The 22811-nt window shown below is 37.4% G+C and overlaps 1 protein-coding gene across 1 annotated transcript; it reads right to left on the bottom strand.

Annotated features, from left to right (window-relative positions):
• Positions 1-10414: 10414 nt before the first annotated feature.
• LOC116258740 (alpha-1,4 glucan phosphorylase L isozyme, chloroplastic/amyloplastic-like) lies at positions 10415-22031 on the bottom strand. The gene is made up of 15 exons (XM_031636097.2): positions 21714-22031; positions 19899-20128; positions 19712-19813; positions 19171-19347; positions 18717-18992; positions 18065-18336; positions 16728-16845; positions 16174-16623; positions 15876-16028; positions 15031-15159; positions 14704-14940; positions 13258-13334; positions 11764-11950; positions 11397-11597; positions 10415-10825 (listed from the first exon to the last, which is right to left on the bottom strand). The coding sequence occupies exons 1-15, from the start codon at positions 21937-21939 to the stop codon at positions 10709-10711; spliced, it is 2952 nt and encodes a 983-aa protein (XP_031491957.1). The 5' UTR covers positions 21940-22031; the 3' UTR covers positions 10415-10708.
• Positions 22032-22811: the final 780 nt, after the last annotated feature.

The following is a 22811-nucleotide window of genomic DNA, read 5'->3' as shown; positions in this document are numbered from 1 at the left end:
CTGTAGCCATAGTTGGCTGACTCACCGAGTTGAATCGGGAATCACCCTCGTCAGCTCCGATTGCTAGAAAACCTAGCCAAGAGTCAACATGCACCAAGATGTTTTGACTCATAAAGATGTAAAAGCGGATTAGGTTCAGGTCCCATATCTGGTCCCGCCCTTGTTCACCAAAGCGCATCTAGTGAGAGACACTTGAGTCATTGGCCTACGTCTGGCGTAGACATCACATATGACTGGAGATGTAATAGTCTGACCCATTCCTGGGCTCGGGTTTCAATCTTAAAAAAGCTAGGAACCAGGACAATCATCTCATTAATGACTCATTTTATAAACCCTTCGATACAGAACTAAACTTATAGGGTGTTACAGAACAAGAGTTTGGTTTTATCATAATGAGACTAGAATTAGATTTTTGACTGGTTGGTATAGGTATTCGCCCAAACTGTAATGGGCTTGAAACATGTGTTTTTTAAGCATATATGTTTTCAAAACATGATATTCTTCTTATGAAAAAGCACCTTATGGAACATCAAGTATGAACCAGATCCAGATCCCAACACTCATAAATATTTGTACTTGTTTAATGCAATGACATAGCTTTTGTTATTTCATTTCTAATTAGAACCTAAGTCTATAATAGTGGCTTGTGCATTTCCCATATTTACTCAGTCCGAGGGTGGTCCTTTATTGCATCATTCATCTCGAGCATTGTGTATACCACTGTTTGGTGGTCCAAAAAGTAACGCTCACGAGAATCAAGACACATCGTTAGCATTATCAGACTGATCAATTATGTTGTGCCCCTCGAACCCTAAGATGCGAACATTAGATTCAATATGACTGGGTCTGCATCATATCCAAAAGTTTTTTTTTGACACTTAGAACCTCTTGGGTGGTGAGGTTAGATATTGATCCCCTGACCTCATTCTATTGCTAAGCAGGTAGGTAGTGACTCTGACATTGGTCAAGTGGATGTACCTAACCCTTCTTGTTCATTCACGCACGCAGTTAAAATATTTACTTGGTCAGATGCTAAATTTGAATCGGTCTCTTGACTCGCCACTCAAGTAGGAAACAAGGTGCTCAGATGTCCATTTTGGGGTTTAACTTTTGACCGTAATTTCAGAAATGTAGTTTCATATTTTCAATTTTTTTTTACCCGGCCAATATTTTCTAATGACAACATTTGAATATTGAGTTTCAACCATCTAAGCGGTATAGTGAGTCAAGATAAGTCAGAGCTCAGTCAAGGCTAGTTGGGCCAAGTCAAGGGAAAGCCAGGGATGAGCCGAGACAACCTTGACTCGTGGCTAGGTTTTCTAGCAATCTAAGCGGACTAGGGAGAGTCAGCCAACCATGGCTACGAGATATCTCCTTCTATTTGGTAGATGTTGACAAAAGTTCAAAAAAAAACTTAAAAAGTTGAATGCACGTTTTTTGTATTATGCCAAATAATGAGCTCCTTATCGTAAATGTTTGCAGCAATGAAGTTACTGTTCTTTGTCTTTAAGAAGTTGGCAGCTATCGCTGACACCGACGGCACAGAAAAGACCAGGATTCCAGTTTGGGCTTTCCTTAATTATTCCCAGTCCTGACAGAGTCTTCGTTCCTGCTCCTATTTGTTTTTGAACTTTTTTGTCTCTGAAAAGAAAAAGATACCTTGGAGTCTCTGACATCCAATCCCTCGGTTAAAGGGACCTCTACAACTAAAGAGTAAAGACTATTTTTTATTTTTGAGAACTGAAGAACAAACGCTTCCCCGCGTCAATCAAACAGGACGCTACGCAAAAAGCCGTGGGCCTGTTTGATTTTTCGTTTTCGGGACGCTGTTCCTGGTGTCTCAAGACCGGGAACAGCAACCGTTGCCCTGGGTCGACACAAGACTACCAAATCAGTTGATTAGGCCTGGACACTTCACGAGTTTGTAAAAAATGATATTAAATTAGTAAAATAATATTATAATTGCACATAAAAATTAATAAAAATAATATTAAACAAATCTTATAGAGTCAAACCGAGTTTAGTTGGACCCACCCGGGCCGGGTCGATGCCTTTGGTTTTTTTTTTTTTTTTTTGGCAAGAGTCAAGCCAGGTATCCGTCCTGATGCTCAATAAGTTCTATTTAGATCTGACATACAATTTATTGAACCACATAAAAGCATTGAATATTTGAATATAGATTTTTTTTTTTAATTTCCCATGAAGAATTCAGATATATTCAAATATAAAAAGTGACATGTGATTGGATTTATATTCAGATGTAAATAAATATTATCTGGATTGAGTTTCGCATTCAGTCTTAGATTATATATAAGTTTAACTAGATATCATATAGTTAGTGTTGATAATATGGTTTGGGTTCAGTTAAAACAATCTAATTTAGATTTTGATCCAAATATGGTATAAATCTTTATCATCGGAATATGAATTCAAATCCGAATATATAAATATTTGAAAAAATGGATATGACAAAGTATACATTCCATTAAAATCTGATCTATTGACAAACTTTAATGGCTATTTAATTATTTATACACTAACTACACTTTAAGAATGTTATGAATTAGTGTGCTTCAGTAGAAAAAATGATGTCTCTGCCCCTGTTGGAAGCATTTATTCACTATTAGGACCCAACATTCCCGTTTAATTCTTATGGGCATCAATTCCTTTCTGCAAATTGGCCGAGTGTCTCTCCCAAGGTTAGAGAGAGAGAGAGAGAGGCACACCAAAGCAATGGTGGCCCAAAAAAAAGTTTTGGCCAAAGAGTACTGAAACTCTAAATTTTGAACCTCTATCGGGTACTAATATGTAATAAATGAAAATAGACAAATTCAAACCCGAAAAGGATAAATAAAAATTCAACATTTAATGTAAGTAATTTGTGTTGCCCACACTGGTCAAGCACTAGTTCTGTAGGGTGGATCGGGTCTAGGTTTTTGTCTTGGGTCATCCAAAATCCGAATTTAGTACAACCAACCAAATTGACAAAATCATGAAGTCCGGAATGTCAATATGTTTATTTTGAATTGGACATCGGAGCGAACCGTTCTGAAAAAAGCAGGTACGAATAAAATTCCACTAAGAAATCATATCATATTTGGATTTAAAAAATGACATCTCAGATTCGGATTCACATTCAGTTATACATAAATATCTGATTGGATTCGGATTTGGATCGGCTTTACTTTAAAGTAAATATCATATATTCAGTTCTCCTACATTTTGAAAATCACCATGATTTAGTTCAAAATTTGGATTAGGATTCAAATATGAGTACAAAAATCGGATTCAGATTGTGAAATCAAAATTCAAGTTCAGATTCAGATATGACATTTGTTCATCTGTATTCGAATCAAAGCATATGAATTTTTGAAAAGACGGATATAGTTAATAGTATATCCGATTAAAATCGGATCAGTTGACATCCCTACTACCAAGAAAAATCATGATTAATTCCAAGAAATTTGCTAAGTGTGGCTCTTCTTAACATAACCAGGAGATCTTTATTTCAACGCTTAAACTATACTGTTTTTTTTTTTTTGTGCATAGCCATTGGGGTGATGTAATGATCCTAATTTTATATAGAGTAGGTTCATACTAAATAATCATTTAAAGTGGGCATACACAGCCCTCACCCGCGCATAGGCGGAGGCACATGGGGGCTGGTCAACGAGCCGACTCGAACTCATTCGACAAACTTGGCTCGAACTCGACTGGTTTATTAAAAGAGTCGAGTTAAGAAATGAACTCGACAAGCTAAACGAATCGTGCTCAAGTTAAGTGGGCGCGGCTCAGTTAAACTTGGTTAAGCTCAAGAAAGAAAATATATAAAATACGTCTCATAAAATGATCAAGAAAAGTAGATCGTTCAAATGGGTATGCACGAAACTGCTATGTGGGAGGTTCCTCTTTTGAAAAAATATAAATTTTTTTAATGAAATGCTTGGCTCGGCTCAAGCCAATCTTCGGCTCGAGCTTAATCCAGTCGAATCGAGCCGAGTTTGAGTTTAAATAACTTGAGTTGAATCGAGCTAGAACTATTGAAATGGAACTCAAGCTTTCAAGACACAAGAGCCGAGTTTGAGTTGGCTCAACTCGCTCGAACTCGCTCATGAACAGCCCTACAGTCAATATTGAGATTAAAATAGGCACCACCATGGGGTTGGTCTCAGTTATGGCTGGAAGTGAGTTGGATTTGATTTAAAGTTTCTCTCTTATTATTTATTCTACCGGATCCGAGTCCGGGCCAACTTCTGATGTGTTTCATTGCCTTGGATCTGATCCATTTGTTACCTTAGCGTCGCTCAAGGCACTAGAATGTGCCTTCTTTTCAATTTAGGAGCAGAGTGGATAATAATACTCAAATTTTAGATTTTCAAGGGGAAGAACCATGTAAAGAAAAAAAAAATGGCTCCGAAGTACCAATATAGAAATAACGAATTTTTGTTGGCCTGTGTGGGCAACTGCCTACACAAGCGCACACCTGCCTCCGCCCCCTGTTTGATCATTTTTTGCCTATATTTCTCCTCCAAATTAAGGTTTAGGTCATTCTTGCTGCTCATCTTAGGATCTTATATAGTTGTTTATTCAAACTCGGATTCGTGTCCTATCTTTTTAAAAGTGATTTTGGATCTGAGTATCATAAGGTATCCGACATACAAAAATATTTGGGATGGATATTTTATCAGACCCTAGGTGAATATTGGACCCAGATTTGGATTAGTTTGTGAAACTGCATACCGGATCCAAATCTAATGAAACCTGAATCCCCTTGCAAAGTCCAACTAAACAGATCCAAAATCGGATGTCCACGATCCACTTGCATCCCTCAACTTAGTCCATCTTTGGCTTTTTTTGGTTGTTTTTATGTGAAGAATGTCATGTGGAAACTGCTTTCTTCCACTAGATGTTAACATGTTCAGACTGTTGGAGTTTGTGAGGGCATTGAATTGGAGTGGACAAATTTGATACCTCATGTCTACTATTCATTGATGTGGAGACAAGTTTGATGCAACCTACCTATTTGGCAACATGCTATGAAGAGAAAAACAACATAGAGACAGGGACAATATATCTGCAGAAGCCTTAGGACAATATATCTTACTTTTTTATATTATCTGATGTATGAACATATACTCTCTCTCTCTAAGGGACTCATATCCCTATCTCATTCTTATCTTCCACACCACCAATCATATTGGAACACAATATGGGGTCCATGGCAGTTTTGTCGACCCCATTAACGATGTCAACGGATCGGATTCAAATCAGATAGAGAAAAGACCATATCCAACTACCCAGATATGACTTATTTTGATTTGATATATTGCAAAAATTCAAATTTGAATGCAAAGACTACACATACTTATTTCATCATTTTAAGGGCAAATTTGGTGTCTCAATGGAATTTTAGCATTGAAAGAACATGAGGCTCACATTAGAAACATTGAAAGAGAGAGAGAGAGAGAGAGAGATTGCACTCTCCAAGATTCGAACTAATGATGTGGTTAAAATCAGGGGCAGAGCTAGGATTTTTTTCAAGGGTGGGCCAAATGGTCGTTTGACCGGGCCAAACGGTCAAACGAATTTATCTGGGTAAGGCCAAATTAAACCAGAATACAAAAAATACATTACACAACTAAAGATTTTCAAATTTTTTAATGTACATTTTTTTTTAGTTAGCTAGGGTGATAATTAATGACTTCAAATTTTTTTCATTCAAAAACTATAGTCAATGACTTCATCCTTAAAACCAAGAAACATGATAATTATTCAACTAAGATAAGGTTGGCTTCTTTTCAATTACGTATATAAATGACCGTTCATTAAACTCAGTACGGGTTTTTGCTAAAAGAAACGAGATTCTGCGCACTAGTAAACTGATTAATTTCCTCGGCCCTAAAGCAAGTTGTCCATTAAACACTAAGCTAAAGATATTTAATATCATGTATTCTATATATAATCAGTTTCTCATTCCTATAGTGGGGTAGATACAATGGCCTCCCCTCAAGTTTTGGAAACTCAAATTTTATCTATCGAAAATTTTAGTTCCGCTCCGTAAAACTTTTGAAAAAGTAGAAGTTGGGAAGGTGAAATCATCTACCCAAGTTTTGAAAAATTAAATTTTATCTATTAAAATGTTCATCACTTTTAGTTCAACCCTGAAAAAACTTTTGAAAAAGATAGTGAATAGTTGAGGGTTGGCACAACCGTTGGGATGGTAGCTCCAGTTCTTATTTCAAATCCCTGAGGGACCAACTTTCTTGTGTTGTAAATAAGGGACACTTGACACCCGACACTAAAAGTTTCGAAATATTCTTCCTGTTCACCTTGGTAACCTTGGTAGTGATTAATCTCTGTAAAAAAGTTTTCAAAAAAAATTCTACTTAATTGGCAGAATTATTCGGCCTTTTTAAAGATTGAATTAATCCTATCTCTGACCTGCGCATGATGTTTACTAATAATCCTTCGCTGTTGGCTGCAACTTTGCAAATCGTCTCGTCAACGTGATTATGATCATGATCATGTTCTTTCTGCTGTTGTCAAATCGGACGATGGTGGTAGTGAAGCACCGCACCAGCACTAGCGTCCTTTGATCTTAAGACTGCTTCCGGTGCCAAACCTGGTGATGCTGCCGGAATCCGGTAGTTCGAAGTTCGGCGGCGGTGTTTCCCTTCGTAAGTCGCTATTACGATGCCGGGATCCTCCAATGAACGCTTGCTTCTGATACAAGATCGGCCTTTTACTTGCCATGATATGTGTGGGGATGGAAAAACGGTCCGCATTACAAGTAGCTGGCGATTTCTACTGGAGAAACTAGTCGCAACTCACAACCGATTTTTACTTCTTTTTTTTTTTTGGTTAGTTTTCTTGTAAAATCTGCGATATGGCCATATGGATGAATGCGATCTTCATAACTGATTAAACACTAGAAAACTATGTAAAAAAATGTCTATTTTTGTACATATGAAATTGAGATTTTATAAAAGTTTAATAAAAATAAACAGTCAGAATTGTTTAATTGACATATAAAACTCATATCTTACATGCTAAAAAATATGGGTTTTATGTTAATTTGCATATTTTAATACATTAAGAGTATATCTCATAATTATTATTTTTTTAATGGCAAACATATGTAACTTGACAGACACTTCCTTTATAGCTCAAAGAATTTATGAAAGTATACAAAGAAAAGGAAAAAAAAAAAACAGACAAACCACTAAAAACATATGAAATCCCAAACAAGGTATGAATTAGGTTAATCGGCCCCAATCATCTAGAAAGAAAAATCCCAAAGGGGAGGTGAAAATTCTTATTAAAGTGCAAATTTTTTAAGAGGCACCAATACATAAATAAGAAAAATTGTTAAAAAATATCAATATAAAAATGACAAGTTTTTTGAGGGGTGAATATTCTCATTTGTTGTTTTTGAGAAAGAAATTAGAGGAACATTGTTCACTTGAAACCCCTATTATAAATGGGATTAGATAGATCTTATTACTAATTTAATTTCAAACTCATTCCATTGAATCTAGAAATTTTAAATCTGGTTTCATAATATAAATAGTTTGTACGTTCAAGTAAGAACGGCATCACCAATTTACATTATCTGTTGTATTCAATTTTTATTGGAATATACACATTCTCTGACTCGCTTTGAGCTCATCTTCTAGCTAGATAATTTTAAATAATAGCACTTCCAAAAGTTAAACATAAAAATTCTCGCGTCTTCCAATGCCACTAAATCCCCTGCAAGGGCTCCAACTCTATAGAAATTTGGTCCATAAGAACTAAGAAGTAATCTTGATCATTACTCTTTCTAATATGAATGATAGGAATTAGAAAATCAAGGAGGAAAAGAAGATAGAATACTTTAGTCATCCAGCAATTAGTTAACAACTTTCTTTTTTTTTGTTTTCTCTTAGAAAAGTCAATAGTCAACATGATTCCTTAAGAATCTATACCTATCAATTTCTTACACACACACACACACACATATATATATATATATATAGTAGTTGGTAAATGTGAGACCACTTGGTTGGTTGAGAAATAAAAATCAGACCACTTAAATTTGTGTTGACAATTATTTTAAGTAAACTGTTGACATTGTTCATGGACACCAATTTAATATAAACCATGTTTCTATTTAATATATTATTTTTTGTACAAAAAATTTCAAATTTTCTGTTATCATAATTTTTGATATTATAAGAGCGCAATACAAAAGATACATGTTTTTCTGACGCAAGAAAAATGTTGGCGAAAGCATAATAACATCGGCAAAACTATTTACAACATTGAAGACAAAAGTGATGCTAGTAAAAGCTTTTCTGACATTTTTAAAAAAATTGTCAGTATGCTCATATGTTTTGGTCGTCGATGAATATAACTAATCGGTGTAGAGGTTTTACAGCACAGTTCATTTTTTATCATGAAAAAAAAAATTATCGAAGTAAAAAAAAAATGACCAACTTAATACATGTTATTATAGGCGCCTCATACCAAATCTAACGACTCATTTGCATGCTTTGCCCCGCGCAGACATCTTCAGTGATCAAGTTGGAGGTGGTTTTGTAGTGAGCAGGAGAATTAATCTTATATGGGCGAGAACCGAAGCCCTCCTTCCTGTTGACCATTGACAAAAGTAGGCCTAGGCATTGGGTGGGGCCATAGCCCATGACTGTGGACTAAACCCAGCTTGACACTTGAAACACCAACTTGAGACCCAGTTAAAATTAATATATATATATATTAATAAGTGCCCCAAATTCACCTATTTTATATGATATAATATGGTAAAGTAGTTAATGTACTAGATCTCGGGATCGGTGCTAAGTTTGCATGGGTTGCACCCATTTTTATTTTTTAATTAAAACTACTCTAAAATAATTTAAATTGATTTTAAACTAAAAATAAAAAAATAAACAACGCCCTGCATTTTATCGGCGCGCGCACGATATTGCATATCGGCAAGATACAAGCTAGTGTAGATAGATGGATATTAGCGAGAGTGCTTTTAGTTATTTTATCAATAAAGAAATATTTTTATTGCCAATAAGCACCTTATTCAATAGCTTTCCTAAGTTCCTAAGTGATAAGAGGAACACAAATTTAGGATTCGTGGATTATCAATCTGAGAAATCATCCAAACTCTTCTAAGCTATCGTTCAATGCAATGCATTGGTGCTTAATCACACACATCAGATACAATGCATTGAGTAGAGTGATTGGATGAAAAACCCGAAGATTTCAATTCTTCCTTTGGCAAACTGATAGCACATGGAGAAGCTGCGGATGGTAAGAAGAAAAATTAACATGGGAAAGCGAGTTGTAGAAATCCACGGGGTCTGGCCTTAAATCCACGGTTTTCAAATCCAAGGCTCAAACTCCGTAACTATATGGTCATTTAGTTGAACAAAGTAGAAGATTCAAGATGCCTGAAGTTTTAGCAGATTTAAAACTTGAACATGTAAAGGGAAACAATTCTAATTACTTATCCTTACTTTTGTTTCACCGCAGATTCCACAGATTTCAGACCAGCTGTGATTTGAGATCCATCATTAGATTGATCCCCACCCCCCAACAACCCAACCTTAAATCCATGGTTTTTAACATGCAACATGGATTTAAGATCCACGCTACAGAGATCATCAGTGAAATGCATCTTTTTATGGAGGCTCGAGTCTGAGGCTATCAAGCACAACCTAAGGCTCTAATGAACAAGGAATAAAAATCTAATTGTCTTGACTGGCAGCTTCAACTTATGCAGAGCCTCATAGGTATATAGAAGCCAGCCTTTGTTTTACACATGCTTCAGCTTGTAATAGGTGAGAAGTTGGAGTTGTCAGTTCACGACACAGAATCTGCCTCTAAGATATGACATGGAAACACGTGGATCTCGAGTGAACAATCTTATCCAGAAAGGTTCAATAGTTTCCATTGCCGACGGAAAAAATTCCCAGTGGAAAAACATTTTCTGTTTTCTAGCAGCAGAACTTGTCTAATTATAGGTGGCCCTGCCCGGCCATACTAAATCCATTAATATAGCTAAATTAAGAAGGAGATCTAATTACTTTGAGCTCACAATGCCATAGAGTTCAGGGTGGTTCATAAAGCTTGACAGAAAACCAGGAACTCAAGTCTCAACTAAGATGAGCAAATTCCAGGAAAGATTACTCGTCTCGAATCAAGAAGGTGATCTAACGACGTTGCCAGGCTCTCCAAAATTAGCCATTTAGGCAAAATCTAGCCGCAGGATCACCCAAACAGAAGGAATCCAATTCACACGCCCAATGGCTAGTTTTTGCCTCTCATGAGACATACCATCTCAAAGCAGATGTTTTTCCTACAATCTGAGATGTTCTATCTATGACCTCCTGAAAATTGTTACACGTCATAAGTTGCATCATTATTTTGCTGGAGGAAATAGTTCATGATATTATTGCAACCATCAGCTTTATGACTAAATACAAGATAAAAAAGAGTGTTGTTTGTGATGGGCATGCAGAATCCCTTGACAGAAAAGTATCAGCTTGCCTATTCATTATTTATCGCAAGATATACAGGCTTCCTTAGTGTCGTAGGCTTGGACACGGCGCTCAGATAAGCTTAGCTAGAGTAGCTAACCATGGTGGAGGATGAAAAACAAACTACCTTCCAAAGAGAAGCAAGCGATCAGGTTCGGCCTTCAGACATCCACATCTCAAGACAAGTGAGCAGGGTGGATGCCCCATATGTCTCTGGCATACTCGTGTATGGTTCTATCGCTGCTAAACTTGTAGGAGCCTGCGGTGTTCATGATTGACATTTTTGTCCATCTCTGCACGGAAGGAATAACAGAAAGAGAAAGTTCAAAGAGGTCAGCATTTTCTAGTGAAAGACAGTGCAAAGACTTAGCACTTTGTAATGCTAATGTTTAGACAAGCTGCAACCGAGGGGTCGTTTGGCCGAGGGGTCGTTTGGCAGTTGGAACACTCTTATGAGTGTTCCATAAATGTACTCCAAAGATTGTGGCAGATTCATGCAACACTAACTAGGTGTTCATTTCCAACAACCCCAAAATGTTGGGGAGGCAATTGAATGTCTAAAAAAGCTTCTAGAAAACACAATCATGGTTCCTTTTCCTGCTAATATTCATTAACCTTGTGAGCATTGTCTGTGTACAAAGTCTTAACACAAACAACAAGCTCAGTGATTGATGCAATCCATGGGAATCGTGGCAGCTAAGTTATATGCCCGCAGCATATGAGACTAATGACAACTAAGGCACACTTAGGCGCATATATGGCTTTTAAGCAGGGCTAAAGTCTTGTGCAAAACAATACATGCACACAATGAGATAAAACTGTATGAAGAGAATCAAAATTTGCTGCTCTATGGATTCAACTTACTTTCTGGTCTCTGTAAGCAGCATCAACTTCCTGTTGACATTCGATATAACTTGGAAAGTCCTTACCAACAAGGAAATAGTCTCCTCGGCCATACCCCACATTCCCTTCCAAGGATCCAAGCAAAGAAGAGTAATCGTACTTTCCAAAGGCCCCACTTAGGATAAATTCTTTTGCCTCCTCAAATCGAGGATCAGGTTCAAACTGTAAAAAATAATATAAATTAGAGGAAAAGAAAATAGCCTCAACGCAGCACATTTTCATCCATTCTTTTTCTACATAAAAGGAAAGTCCAAACTAGATAAAGCACCAGAAACCAAAATAAGAAAGTGAATGGTTGGATATAGATGTTTTGACTAGATGCTGATACCTTTCCTTCAGCTCTTTCTTTCCTCAATCCAGCAATCTCATGAGCTTGTGCACCAAACAGGAAAAAGTTCTCTGCACCAACCTCTTCACGTATTTCGACATTAGCCCCATCAAGTGTCCCAATCAAAACACAGCCATTCATTGCAAACTTCATATTACTCGTGCCACTAGCCTCCATCCCAGCAGTACTGTGTTAAACAACCACAGATAAGTATTTAGTGACATGCATGAATACTTACGTGCACCTCTTAGGAAATCTGGTGTAGTTAAGAACTAGTGGGGTCAGCTTGCCAGAACAAGTCAGACAAAACAAAGTTCCTTTCGCAGAAACTCAAAAGCCTTACCTTCTACACAACCTGATGTAGTTCCCATCAAGCAATAAATTTGTGGCATACAAAATCACAAATGCTTTAGCCTTTTAATTTTAGCTAGTTTCATGAGAACTGAAACATAACACCATTAGTTCACCTGTTCATCGAAATATTTTGTTCTTTCTAACTGTGATTTTCAGACTTTCACTAATATTAGTTGGATGAGGATCCTGTCACAATGAATGGCGATACTGTGTGTGTTTGTTTCCATGAAGCTAACAGTACCAGTCCAACATACTGCTAATCTGCAGTTTTTTACCTACAATAAGTCAATAACCTCGTTCACTCAGAAATTTTCATCTTGTTCACTCAGTTTTTTCCATTTGAAAATTTGAACCATATTGTTCAGGGATTTTTTTTTTTATAGTATTAGTCTGGAAGTTCATTTTCTTGGAAACTCAAATACAGAAAAGAAATAATATAAATTTTTAAAATTTGACTTAACATCTAATCATCTTCAAAAGCATGTACTTTAATAGTATTTAAAAACATAAAATTTTTAAAATATATTAAAATTCACTTTTCTCTGAAAAAAGGGAAAGACACGAAAGAAATACACTTTTTTCATTTTGGTTCTTTTTCAATATAGTGCAATTCTCCTTTTTCGTTGCTCTTTAAGTTTCCTTTTTTTGCGTTCTGAAACTTTGATATTTGTGACAGTGATTTGGCTTGGGAACATCTCACACCAAGTAGGGACGTCAATGGGCCAGGGTCAAATCAGACCCATGCATTAGCAAGTTCTTCAACCTGACCTGATTGCATTTCAATTTGAACATCAAGGACATGAGTATGTAAATACAAACCCAAGTCCAAATCGAAGATCTACATGCATTCCACACTTCCAGTTCAAGTTCTTTAAAGATCTGAATTTGGGTTTGAGTCAGATTTGTACTGTGTGCAAAACCATTTACCAGAAACTAGTTTTGATTACTAATCATAACATATTTTATTGTCAAAGAACTAGCTAGGTTTGAGTTCATTTTCATAATCGTCTAAATCTGAACCAGCAAACACCCAAAATGAGGTACACACTAATGTATGAAAGCAGCCGGAAGTGAAAGAGTTTCTTACCAAGTACATAATCCTACATCAACTTTGACAGCATATGATCTTATTACAAGTACCTGATGTGCTGAGATAGTTCACTGGCAGGAATGAGCAGTTCTGCAACACTGACATTGTAGTTAGGAACAAAAATTACCTGTATAAACAGAAAGATCAGTTAACTCCCATGAAGTTGATGAAGAAAAAAGAGGTGTGCTAAAAGCACCTATAACAACACCCAAGAATTATATATGTTATATACATGGAGACATGAGCAGTGCATTGTGGCATCAGGCAGGGTCAAAGACCTGATTTACATGAGGGCCTGATTGACCAACTTTAAAGTTACTTGCTGAAAAATTCACCTGATTATTGCCAGGTAGAGATCAGCCCAAGTGTTATGAGGCGAAGATTGAATTTTACCTGTTGTTCAATTCCACCACCAACACTGCACCCCCCCCCCCCCCCCCAACCAAAAAAAAAAAAACCTTCTTTGTGATAACTAGCAGATTCAGCCTAACTTCTGATGAGAGGGAGTGGGTTTCTATCACCAACAGCAAAAGATGGCAGGTGTACTAGTTTTGCAACTTGCCAATCAACCCCCATTCCCTTAAGCACAACCTTAAAAAATTTAACCATATATAACTACATCACATTTATAATTAGCACAGTGTAACTATACTGAGGGCCCAGCTGAATGGTGCTTAACCAGTTCAACAACCTACTGTGTCAGGTTTCATCTCACCTCCCAATTAAGGACAAATATGTTGCCCAGAAATGACCGGTATTGGCAGCCATAGGATATGCAGACAAAGCAGGCAGCTAAAATGTAAATAACACCTTTTCCCAACATTTCTAGAAAAGTTTCAAGTCAAAAAAAGTGTACACATGTGGAACTGAATCACCAAGCCTCTGGTGGAAAGATAGACTTGACATATTGCAACATATCCCTTAAAGCTCAGCATGGTCTTTTTTTTTTTTTTTTTCCTTTTTTCCACGTTCATTTCTCTAAGAAGATAAGTTGTGATATGAACGTAATGCACTGGGCCAGAGGTTAACCAGAAGAGTTCATGAGGGAGAAAAAGGCTGGGTTTCAGCATGTTCACATAATAATTAAGCTGAAAATTACAAATCCAAACTTACACTAGGTGAACAACAAAGTACTTGAACTCCAAATCTGCAAAAAATTGACTGCACTAACCAAGATAAGAAATGTGCCATGAAATGATGTTGGCCATATATCAACAAGAAGAGGTTATGTCTTTTTTTTTTCTTTTCTTTTCTCAGGGTTAAAACATTATGACCCCAACAATGAACCGATATTAGAAATCTGGATAACAGTTAGCGTCAACCTCCAGGAGTTCAAATTTCAGATATTATCTAAAATAAGAATGAAACATATTCCATGCTTCATGAATAAAGAGATTAAATAAATACTGAAAACTTAAAATTGAAGTTGTTCGTCGTTGCCTTGCAATGGAAATTGTCCTGCAGCTATTACACATCATATCTGATGGACATCATACCTTCAGCAGATCACCAATATCAGGATCATGATTTATAACAGCTCCAACATCATTGACTAGTTTTACTATTCTCTTTGCTTGCACATATGTAGCAAAAGCCTTTCCTCCAAGTATGCATACCCGTGGAACAAATTCTGCATTTCTTTCTTCAGGACTCATCTCCTTCATTTTCTTATACCGGTATACAATGCCTAGGATATTCAACAACTGCCGCTTATATTCGTGGATGCGCTTCACCTGAAAAAAAAAAAAATAGAAGGATGAGAGTCATGAGACAGTAACTCCCACGTAACGCAAACATAAAAGAACACCAGAACAAGAGGCTACCTGAATATCAAACATTGCGTCTGGGCTGACAACATAGCCTGTCTTTTCTTTGATGAATGAAACTAACTTTAATTTGTTGCTTCTTTTTGCAGAAATCCACTCAGCATGCAGTTCTTCATTCTCAGAAAACTGTAAAAAGAAATCAAAATGAGAAAGGATCCATGTCAATGATAATGTCCACAGAGACCGTTGTCTGTTGCTCAGCATTGTCTTAAATAAACATGTCAGTTTGTTAACCATACATAAAAACAGGTGATTGTGCAACACAACATGCCTTTAGATGTGATTGTCCTGTTTGGATGAATTTGTGCCTATATTGCCCTTTCTTCTATTTTATGAGGTTACTTAAACAACATGGCATAGACCATGGATTTCAAATACCACTTTTTCCTTTAGATGTATTAAGCTCCTAACAGATGATTGATAACGGTGCACTTGAAGGCCACAAAAAAACTTAGTCCAGGGACCGGATGTAGCTAGGAAACCACACAATAGTACTTGATTCTTCAAATTCGGGATCATAGCTCATACCTAAGAAGCACCTAAGTTTTACTCTTCTACTTCACTTCTTCTACTTCACTTTAGGTCTGATCTAAGAACAGAGGGGAGGGAGTCTGATCGTGAAGCCATGAATCTAAAGATCTGAGGCTCCTGAGATTGGAACAGATCTGAGGCAATCAGATGCACCTCAACTGAAGAAAAAAATGAGATGAACACGAAGTAGCATTCCAAAAAGTAAAACCATATTCCCCAGTTTCCTTCAACCAACAGAAGTTTCAGCTAAGAACAGAAGCAAGAATAAGATGCAAAGATCAAAAAGTAAAATAACAGTACAAAAAGGTCACCTGCCGAAGCTCGGCTAGTTTCTCAGTGTTCAGTATCCAGTCCTCCGTACCAAGCCATTTGGTAATTATTCCACTCAGCCCTGGATTGCAGAAACGCATCCATCGCCTTGGGGTTACTCCATTCGTCTTATTTTGGAACTTCTCAGGCCACAGCTGCAGAGAGAGAGAGAGAGAGAGAGAGAGAGAGAGAGAGAGAGGGCACATGACAGGCCATTTGGACATCATTCACAAGCTGGAATGCAGAAATTAGCAGCATATTTGTTTTCCATAAAAAAGAGGAGCATGACTGGACGTTAACCTTGTAAAAGTCATTGAAAACTTCATTTTTTACTATGTCACTGTGTATTTCAGCAACACCATTTACAGCATGGCCTGCAACAACACACAGATTTGCCATGCGAACAGTCTTCGGGAGTTGGATTTCTGGCACTTTAGCTTTTTCTTCCTCTTCGTTCTGTTTTGGTTTATCAGTTGTAGCTTTCATCTCCGAAGATTCCAGGGTTTGGACCTCTGGTCCTTTACCTTCTGTCAGCTCTTCATTCATAATTTTGTTCTCAGTAGATTTGATTTCCCCATCTGCACTAACTGCAGTTTCCTCAGCCTTTTCTTCTTTCACTTCAGGTTTAATGAATAATGGTGCAACTGATGCAGGAAAAGGAGAATTTTCTAGTATCCTCATTTCAGAGATCTTTTTCTCCAATAAGTCAATATCCTCCGTGCCATATTCTGTAACAAGCTTCCCAATTAACTGCATGAAGTGCACAGAACTACATTAAAAGTTAAAAGTTAAAACAAATCATGAAACCACTCAGAAAATTTCTGAAACAAGAAACTGCACTTTGTAATGTCAACCTCCTCATCTATCCTTTCTATGATCTCCACATGCCGTGGCAGCAGATTTTGCATGATCTCTAAGCTCCACTTCTCCAGTGCCTCGGGAAGAACTGTGTGATTTGTGTAGGCAACAGTTCTGCAAAATTGAACTATTATTGCAATTTGCATGAAGACCATGCCAAATGCAAAATCACTGCTTGTAGATACCATGTTAACAAGAAAGCTTCGCTTCTTAACCATTAGGTTGGGCTGAATTCCTCATAGGTTACAGAACTACAGATAGAAAGAAATGATTATCATTCCCCTTGAACACCATTTACTATTAATAGTTCACTATCACTCTTTAGCACTGAAAAGACAAGGTTTTGGTCATAGCACATGAGAATTTCTCTATGTTGGAGAAACCAGATTCAGTCTTGAAACAGGTTATTAATAAAGGGAGATTAAGGGGTTTCCACCAACGGGAAATAGGATTATCTCGCAAGAATGATGATTCCCATGATCATGATTTTTTATTCTAATTTGCAACCATGAGTCCTGCTTGACACAGTTGGCAGTCATAACCCATGAAGATACCAATTATTATGACTGCAACTCGAACTTACAAGACCAAAGACCCCGATTTCATCAGGAATTCAAATTCTATGACTGCTAAATGGAAACCTACTTCTCTAAAGAAAGCACCTTTTTTCCATAAAATCACGCTTCTTTCAGGAACTTCTGTTCTTATGCTCATACATTGTATACACAACTTCCAAGTTCCACATATCTCCTTTAGTTGAATCCTCAAAAATAATATACTATCTATCTCTAGCTTCAATGCCCAAAAAACTTCCTACCTAAAATACCTGCCAAAATATGACTCACACCAACACAAACACACACACACTCCCCCACCCCCGGCCAGTGGCAATCCTTTACATTTAACAGACACCTAGAAATAGAAAAACTAAACTTAAAAATGAAGCATTTTGTTAAAAACAATCACACATCAACAGGAAAATTAGTTCTTTTTGCTAGAATGACAAAAGTGAGAAATTCATAAATTTGATATGCAGAAATTGCTTCATTGGCTTTGTTGCCCTGGTTGGCTGAATCTAGACACATAAAAACTGCCTGAATGCAACTTTCACTACTGAAACACAAAGTTTGTCTTCATATTGTCCTTTAATATAAAATTATAAATAACTGCTTTACTATGCAATGACAAATTTGCCTTGAATTAAGCCACTAATAGATATGATACATACATGGAGGCACACACACACACAGAGATACATACATACATACATACAGATGCCAATAGGGCTTTGTGTGTGTGTGTTCATATATATAGATTGAGAGAGAAGAGAGACCTTTGTGTAATTTTCCAAGCTTCCTCCCAGCTCAAATCTTTGACATCAATTAATATCCTGAGCAGCTCCGGTATGCACAGTGTTGGGTGCGTATCGTTCATTTGAACAGCAACCTTTGAAGGGAACTCTTCCCAATTGACAACATCTCCAGATCTCCTCTCAAAACGAGCAATGATGTCTTGAAGAGAGGCAGAACACAGGGTGTATTGCTGCTTTAGTCGTAGAATCTTTCCCTCAACAGACTCATCCCCAGGATATAATATATAGCAAATCTGTTAACATAAATAACTATGACAGGGCATTTTGTGACCGAATAATGATAAAAATAATGAGAACCTAAAACCTATTCTAACAAAATAAAACTAAAACTTAAGGTTGTCCATCAAACAGCTACATGCTTGTCCTTTGCATTTATTGGGACATACTATAGAACCCAAAAATGAAGTTGTTGCAAAGCTGGAACCCCAATTATTCCCATAAAAATAGTTACACTAGAATGAAACCTGAGCCCTGAACCCTTGCAAATACAATGTGTTTGAACGTTTTTCAAATCGAAAAATACTCTCCTGAGATCAAGTGAGAGAAAATGCAATGCAGTTGCTTAAAGTAGATTATGCAGGAAGAGAAAAACAAAAATAGGAAACACTTGGACCTTTTCAGCATTTGTCTGGCCCTCAATTGCCTTCGAATGGTCTCCAGCATTGAAAGCTTGCAAATCAAAATCTTGGGCTGGAACTTTTGTGGACCACAAACGGAGGCTAAGTGTCGTTTTAGTTTTGTAACCAGGTATAGGAACATCATAAGCAACAGCATCAATATCTTCTCCACCAACCCAACGTTTTCTCCCATCCAAACCTTCCACAACTTTGCCATAGAACTTCACAGGATAGGTAACATCATATCTTACAATCTCCCAGGGGTTCCCCATCTGCAAGTCAAGTTCTCTACAATCAGTGCATAAAAACTTGTAATGTCATATCTGCCAGTAGGTATGACTTGAATGACAGCACGAAACCATGAGGCAAAATAACATAAAATGGTAGCTTTTAAAAGGAATTAAATAGTGCTGGCATAGAATGTTTTTGAAGATGTCCACAGGGACGTACCTCAAGCCAACTTTCTGCAACCTCTTCTTGACCATCTTTTGTTATGCGCTGGTGAAATAACCCATACTTATACCTGAGGCCATAGCCCCATGCAGGGTAGTCCAATGATGCCAGGGAGTCCAAGAAACATGAAGCTAACCGACCAAGGCCTCCATTCCCAAGTGCAGCATCTGGTTCCTGTTAGTTGACAAGCATGAACATCATTTAGCAACTAAGATCAAATATAAGTGTAGATGGTCAAGGCTCGAAGTAATGCAGACAAAATGAGGAAGGTGAAAAAGTAACATAATCAATCTGGTTTAAACAAAGAAATAAATGCAAGAAAAAGGACATGAAAACAATCACATTCATTTAAGTGAGGATATCACATGAGGACAATGATAAAAAATTTGAGGGAAGACAGTGGGATGGAAATGGCTCTGGCACCAGCTAGCTATCCTCAACTGACCTGAATCTGATTAGTTAGGTGTGGTTTACAAAACCACTATACAGAACAAACATGAGGAACCACGAAAAAGAAAAATGGAGAAAAGGACCTGACCTGTTCCGCAATGTTTTCCAGATCATGGCCAAGCTGCTTCAGTGCTTCTGCATAAGCACCGGTGAGCTCTAAATTCCCTACAGCATTCAAAAGTGCCCTACCCTGCACAAATTGAAAAACTAATGCAACCAGACCCTAGCCACCCCAAGTGGCTTCACAAATCAAAAATAAGAAATAGGAAAATCACCTGTAGAAATTCCATGGATAAATAACATGCCTCCTTTCCATTTATCTTCTCATAATGCTCATATGTTTCATTCAAGTTTTTTATTAGAGAATCACGAACACTCAATGAAGTTGCCTGGTAAGCTTTGGGTAAACCAAAGTCCTTTGGAGAGAATGAAGGAGTGAATTCAGCATGAAATTGGATATTTGATGCAATAGAAGAAGAGTCAAGTGAGGAGGAACTTGAGACAGCTGGAAAAAAAAAATTGTCATTCAAATGGGGGCACTTAAATATTGGAAACATCAGCATACAACTTGTAGCAACAATAATGTAAAACACATTTTTCCAGCTTTTGTATGACACATTTCACAGGTCCACAAGTTCAAAAGGATCAGACCAAGCCATAGCTTGTTGGCACAGGAAAGGGAGGAAAAAGAAGTGAAAACCCACAAGCATGACCGCAAGCACTGCATAAATCATCTGAATAAATTACTAAGTGCATCAAAAATGCAAAAATGAAATCTTCAGATTCTATACTTGATGCAACAAAAGCAGCACTTGAGAGTTAACCTCTCGTAACCTCACTTCGTATGCATGTAACAGCTGCTTTACATTCCCACAGTCACAATGGTTGAATGTTTATAATTATCTGTATAATAATGCATGCACATTTGAGAGCTAACCTCTCATAGACGTGATTCAGAAAAGTTTGTATAGGCTAGTCCAAAAGTGGCACTTCTGGCTTTCCTGAAAGGCAACTATGTAGAATGGAAAAGATTCTAAGACAAATAAATGTGAAAAACAACGAAGATAAAAATGCAGTGTGACAGATGAGCACCATAATCGAAGATTTTAAGAAGAAAATTAAAAAAAGAACAGGAAAGTTTGAAAGAGTAAGGTTCGCATCGGATGTAATGCTGGAAGTTTACTGGCAGGATTCCCCTTAATATCGTTAAAGTTTACTGGCAGGATTCCCCTTAATATCGTTAATCAACCACGAGGAATCATGAAGCCATCATGGTCGGGTTCCCTGTATGGACTCGACAAAAGTTTCGCTGTAATGAGTGATTGAGGTTAACGGTAAGTGGAGCATCTCCTCCAATCGATCGCGGAAACAATGGCGACCTTATGCCGTTCACCTTGGTCCATGAACGGTAATACAAAACGAGAAAGCCCCAAACGCAAATCGTCATGAGTAGCTCTCGCGCGATCCTCACTCACTTAAAGCGACAAACTTGATCAGGGTGACATGCCAATCACGGTTAAACGACATAACAATGACATATCAATGAAGCGTATTCATCAAAATGGCAATCCTATAGGAATTTCAATCTAGGCGATGGTTGAAAAAGGTGAACCAAATATTTCAGTAACTAATACCCTCAAAACGATTAAAAAAACATAATGTTCAAGAAGAAAAAGGGCAGAAGATGATAACCAAAGAAAAAGAGCACGTGACGTCAATGAAGCAAAAGATACAAATGGATATAGTAAAAGTTAAGCATGTCAGCAAAAGAACGACAGTTGATATCTAAAAGCCGTCAAATAGAAAGAAAAAGAGAGAGAAAAAAAAAAGGCAATGAGCACGAAATATACGTGGGCGGAGCGTCAAAAAGCACATAATCCGCAATGGATTCTGAAAAGATCACCATTGCTCAGCCGCATGACATCCTGGATCGTGCCCAGAAGCTCATAAATTCCCAAAATTTCCACAGGTCCACCGGAATTCAAGCATCGTCAACAAACGGAACACTTCCAAGATTTTCAAGAAACATCCCAAAGAAAAACATGAAACAAGCAGAGACCGCACGGAACGGATAAGAGAATGGAACGAACCTACGGCAGGGATCGCAGTCTGCACACTCTGATCGCCCGAGGCGTTCCGGATCACCCGGATCCTTCGGGAACGCCGGTTTCTCCGAGCATTGCATGGAAGAAGGTTCCGGTTCCAAATCCCGGAACTCAGATCACCGATTCCGAGCAGAGAGCTCCGGGAGATCAGGGTTTTGGAGACCTTCCTGGAGACTAGGGTTTGCGAGGGAGGTAAGGAAGACGCAGACATGGCTTACGCAGAGGAAAGATGACACGCTCCCTCTCCCCACTTCCACTTCCCCTTCCTCTCAAGAGTGTGCAACGGAGAAGAAAGGTGACGGAGGGAGAGTGAAGATCACGAGCCGTATTTATGGCGAGAAAAATGACATTGAGCTCCCCAAATTCATAGTCAAGGACGACAAAGACCTTTTGTTACTTTCAATCACAAAAATGCCCTTTGGCTGTTTGTCGTCCGTGCGTGAGAGTTGGCCCAGTCGGGGATTTTAGAGGTCTAATTTCCGAAAATAACCTCATTGATTTTGAACACTAACGAGAATGCCATTGGTCTCACGGTTTCAAAGTGTGAGTTTTCCAAACAATATTTTTTGCAAAAAATACTTGAAGCTTTGGAGAAATAATGAAAGTAAGCTCGTGTTTTTCTAGGTTCCCACGATATCGCTTGAAATGGTTAGAAAAAAAAGTGGTTAAACGAAAAAAAAATAAAGTTTTTTCGTTGTATTTGAATTATGAAGGATGTTAATATATATGAATCGAACATATGATCAAACAGACCCGAACAAACCGGATATGAAGAAAAATTATTATGCGATTAAGAAATTCGATCAGATTCAGATTTAATAAATGGCATTTGATCGGATTTAGATCAGATTTATTTTTAGACAAATATCATGTATCTAATTTTGTTACGTTTTGAAAATTGACAAAATCCGATTCAAAATTTAGATTTAAATTGACAAAATCGGATTCAAAATTTAGATTTAGATTCAGATCTTTATTGAATCAAACATGGTTTGACTCTTGAGAATATTATATTAAAGGTAGAAGGTTGATAGATTCATAAATATGAGATCGGTGGCTATGAAGCACTTTGACGTGACCTTC

This window comes from Nymphaea colorata, chromosome 8, assembly GCF_008831285.2.
Source record: "Nymphaea colorata isolate Beijing-Zhang1983 chromosome 8, ASM883128v2, whole genome shotgun sequence".
Classification (NCBI taxonomy): Eukaryota; Viridiplantae; Streptophyta; class Magnoliopsida; order Nymphaeales; family Nymphaeaceae; genus Nymphaea; species Nymphaea colorata.
This window is presented reverse-complemented; position numbering and strand designations above follow the sequence as displayed.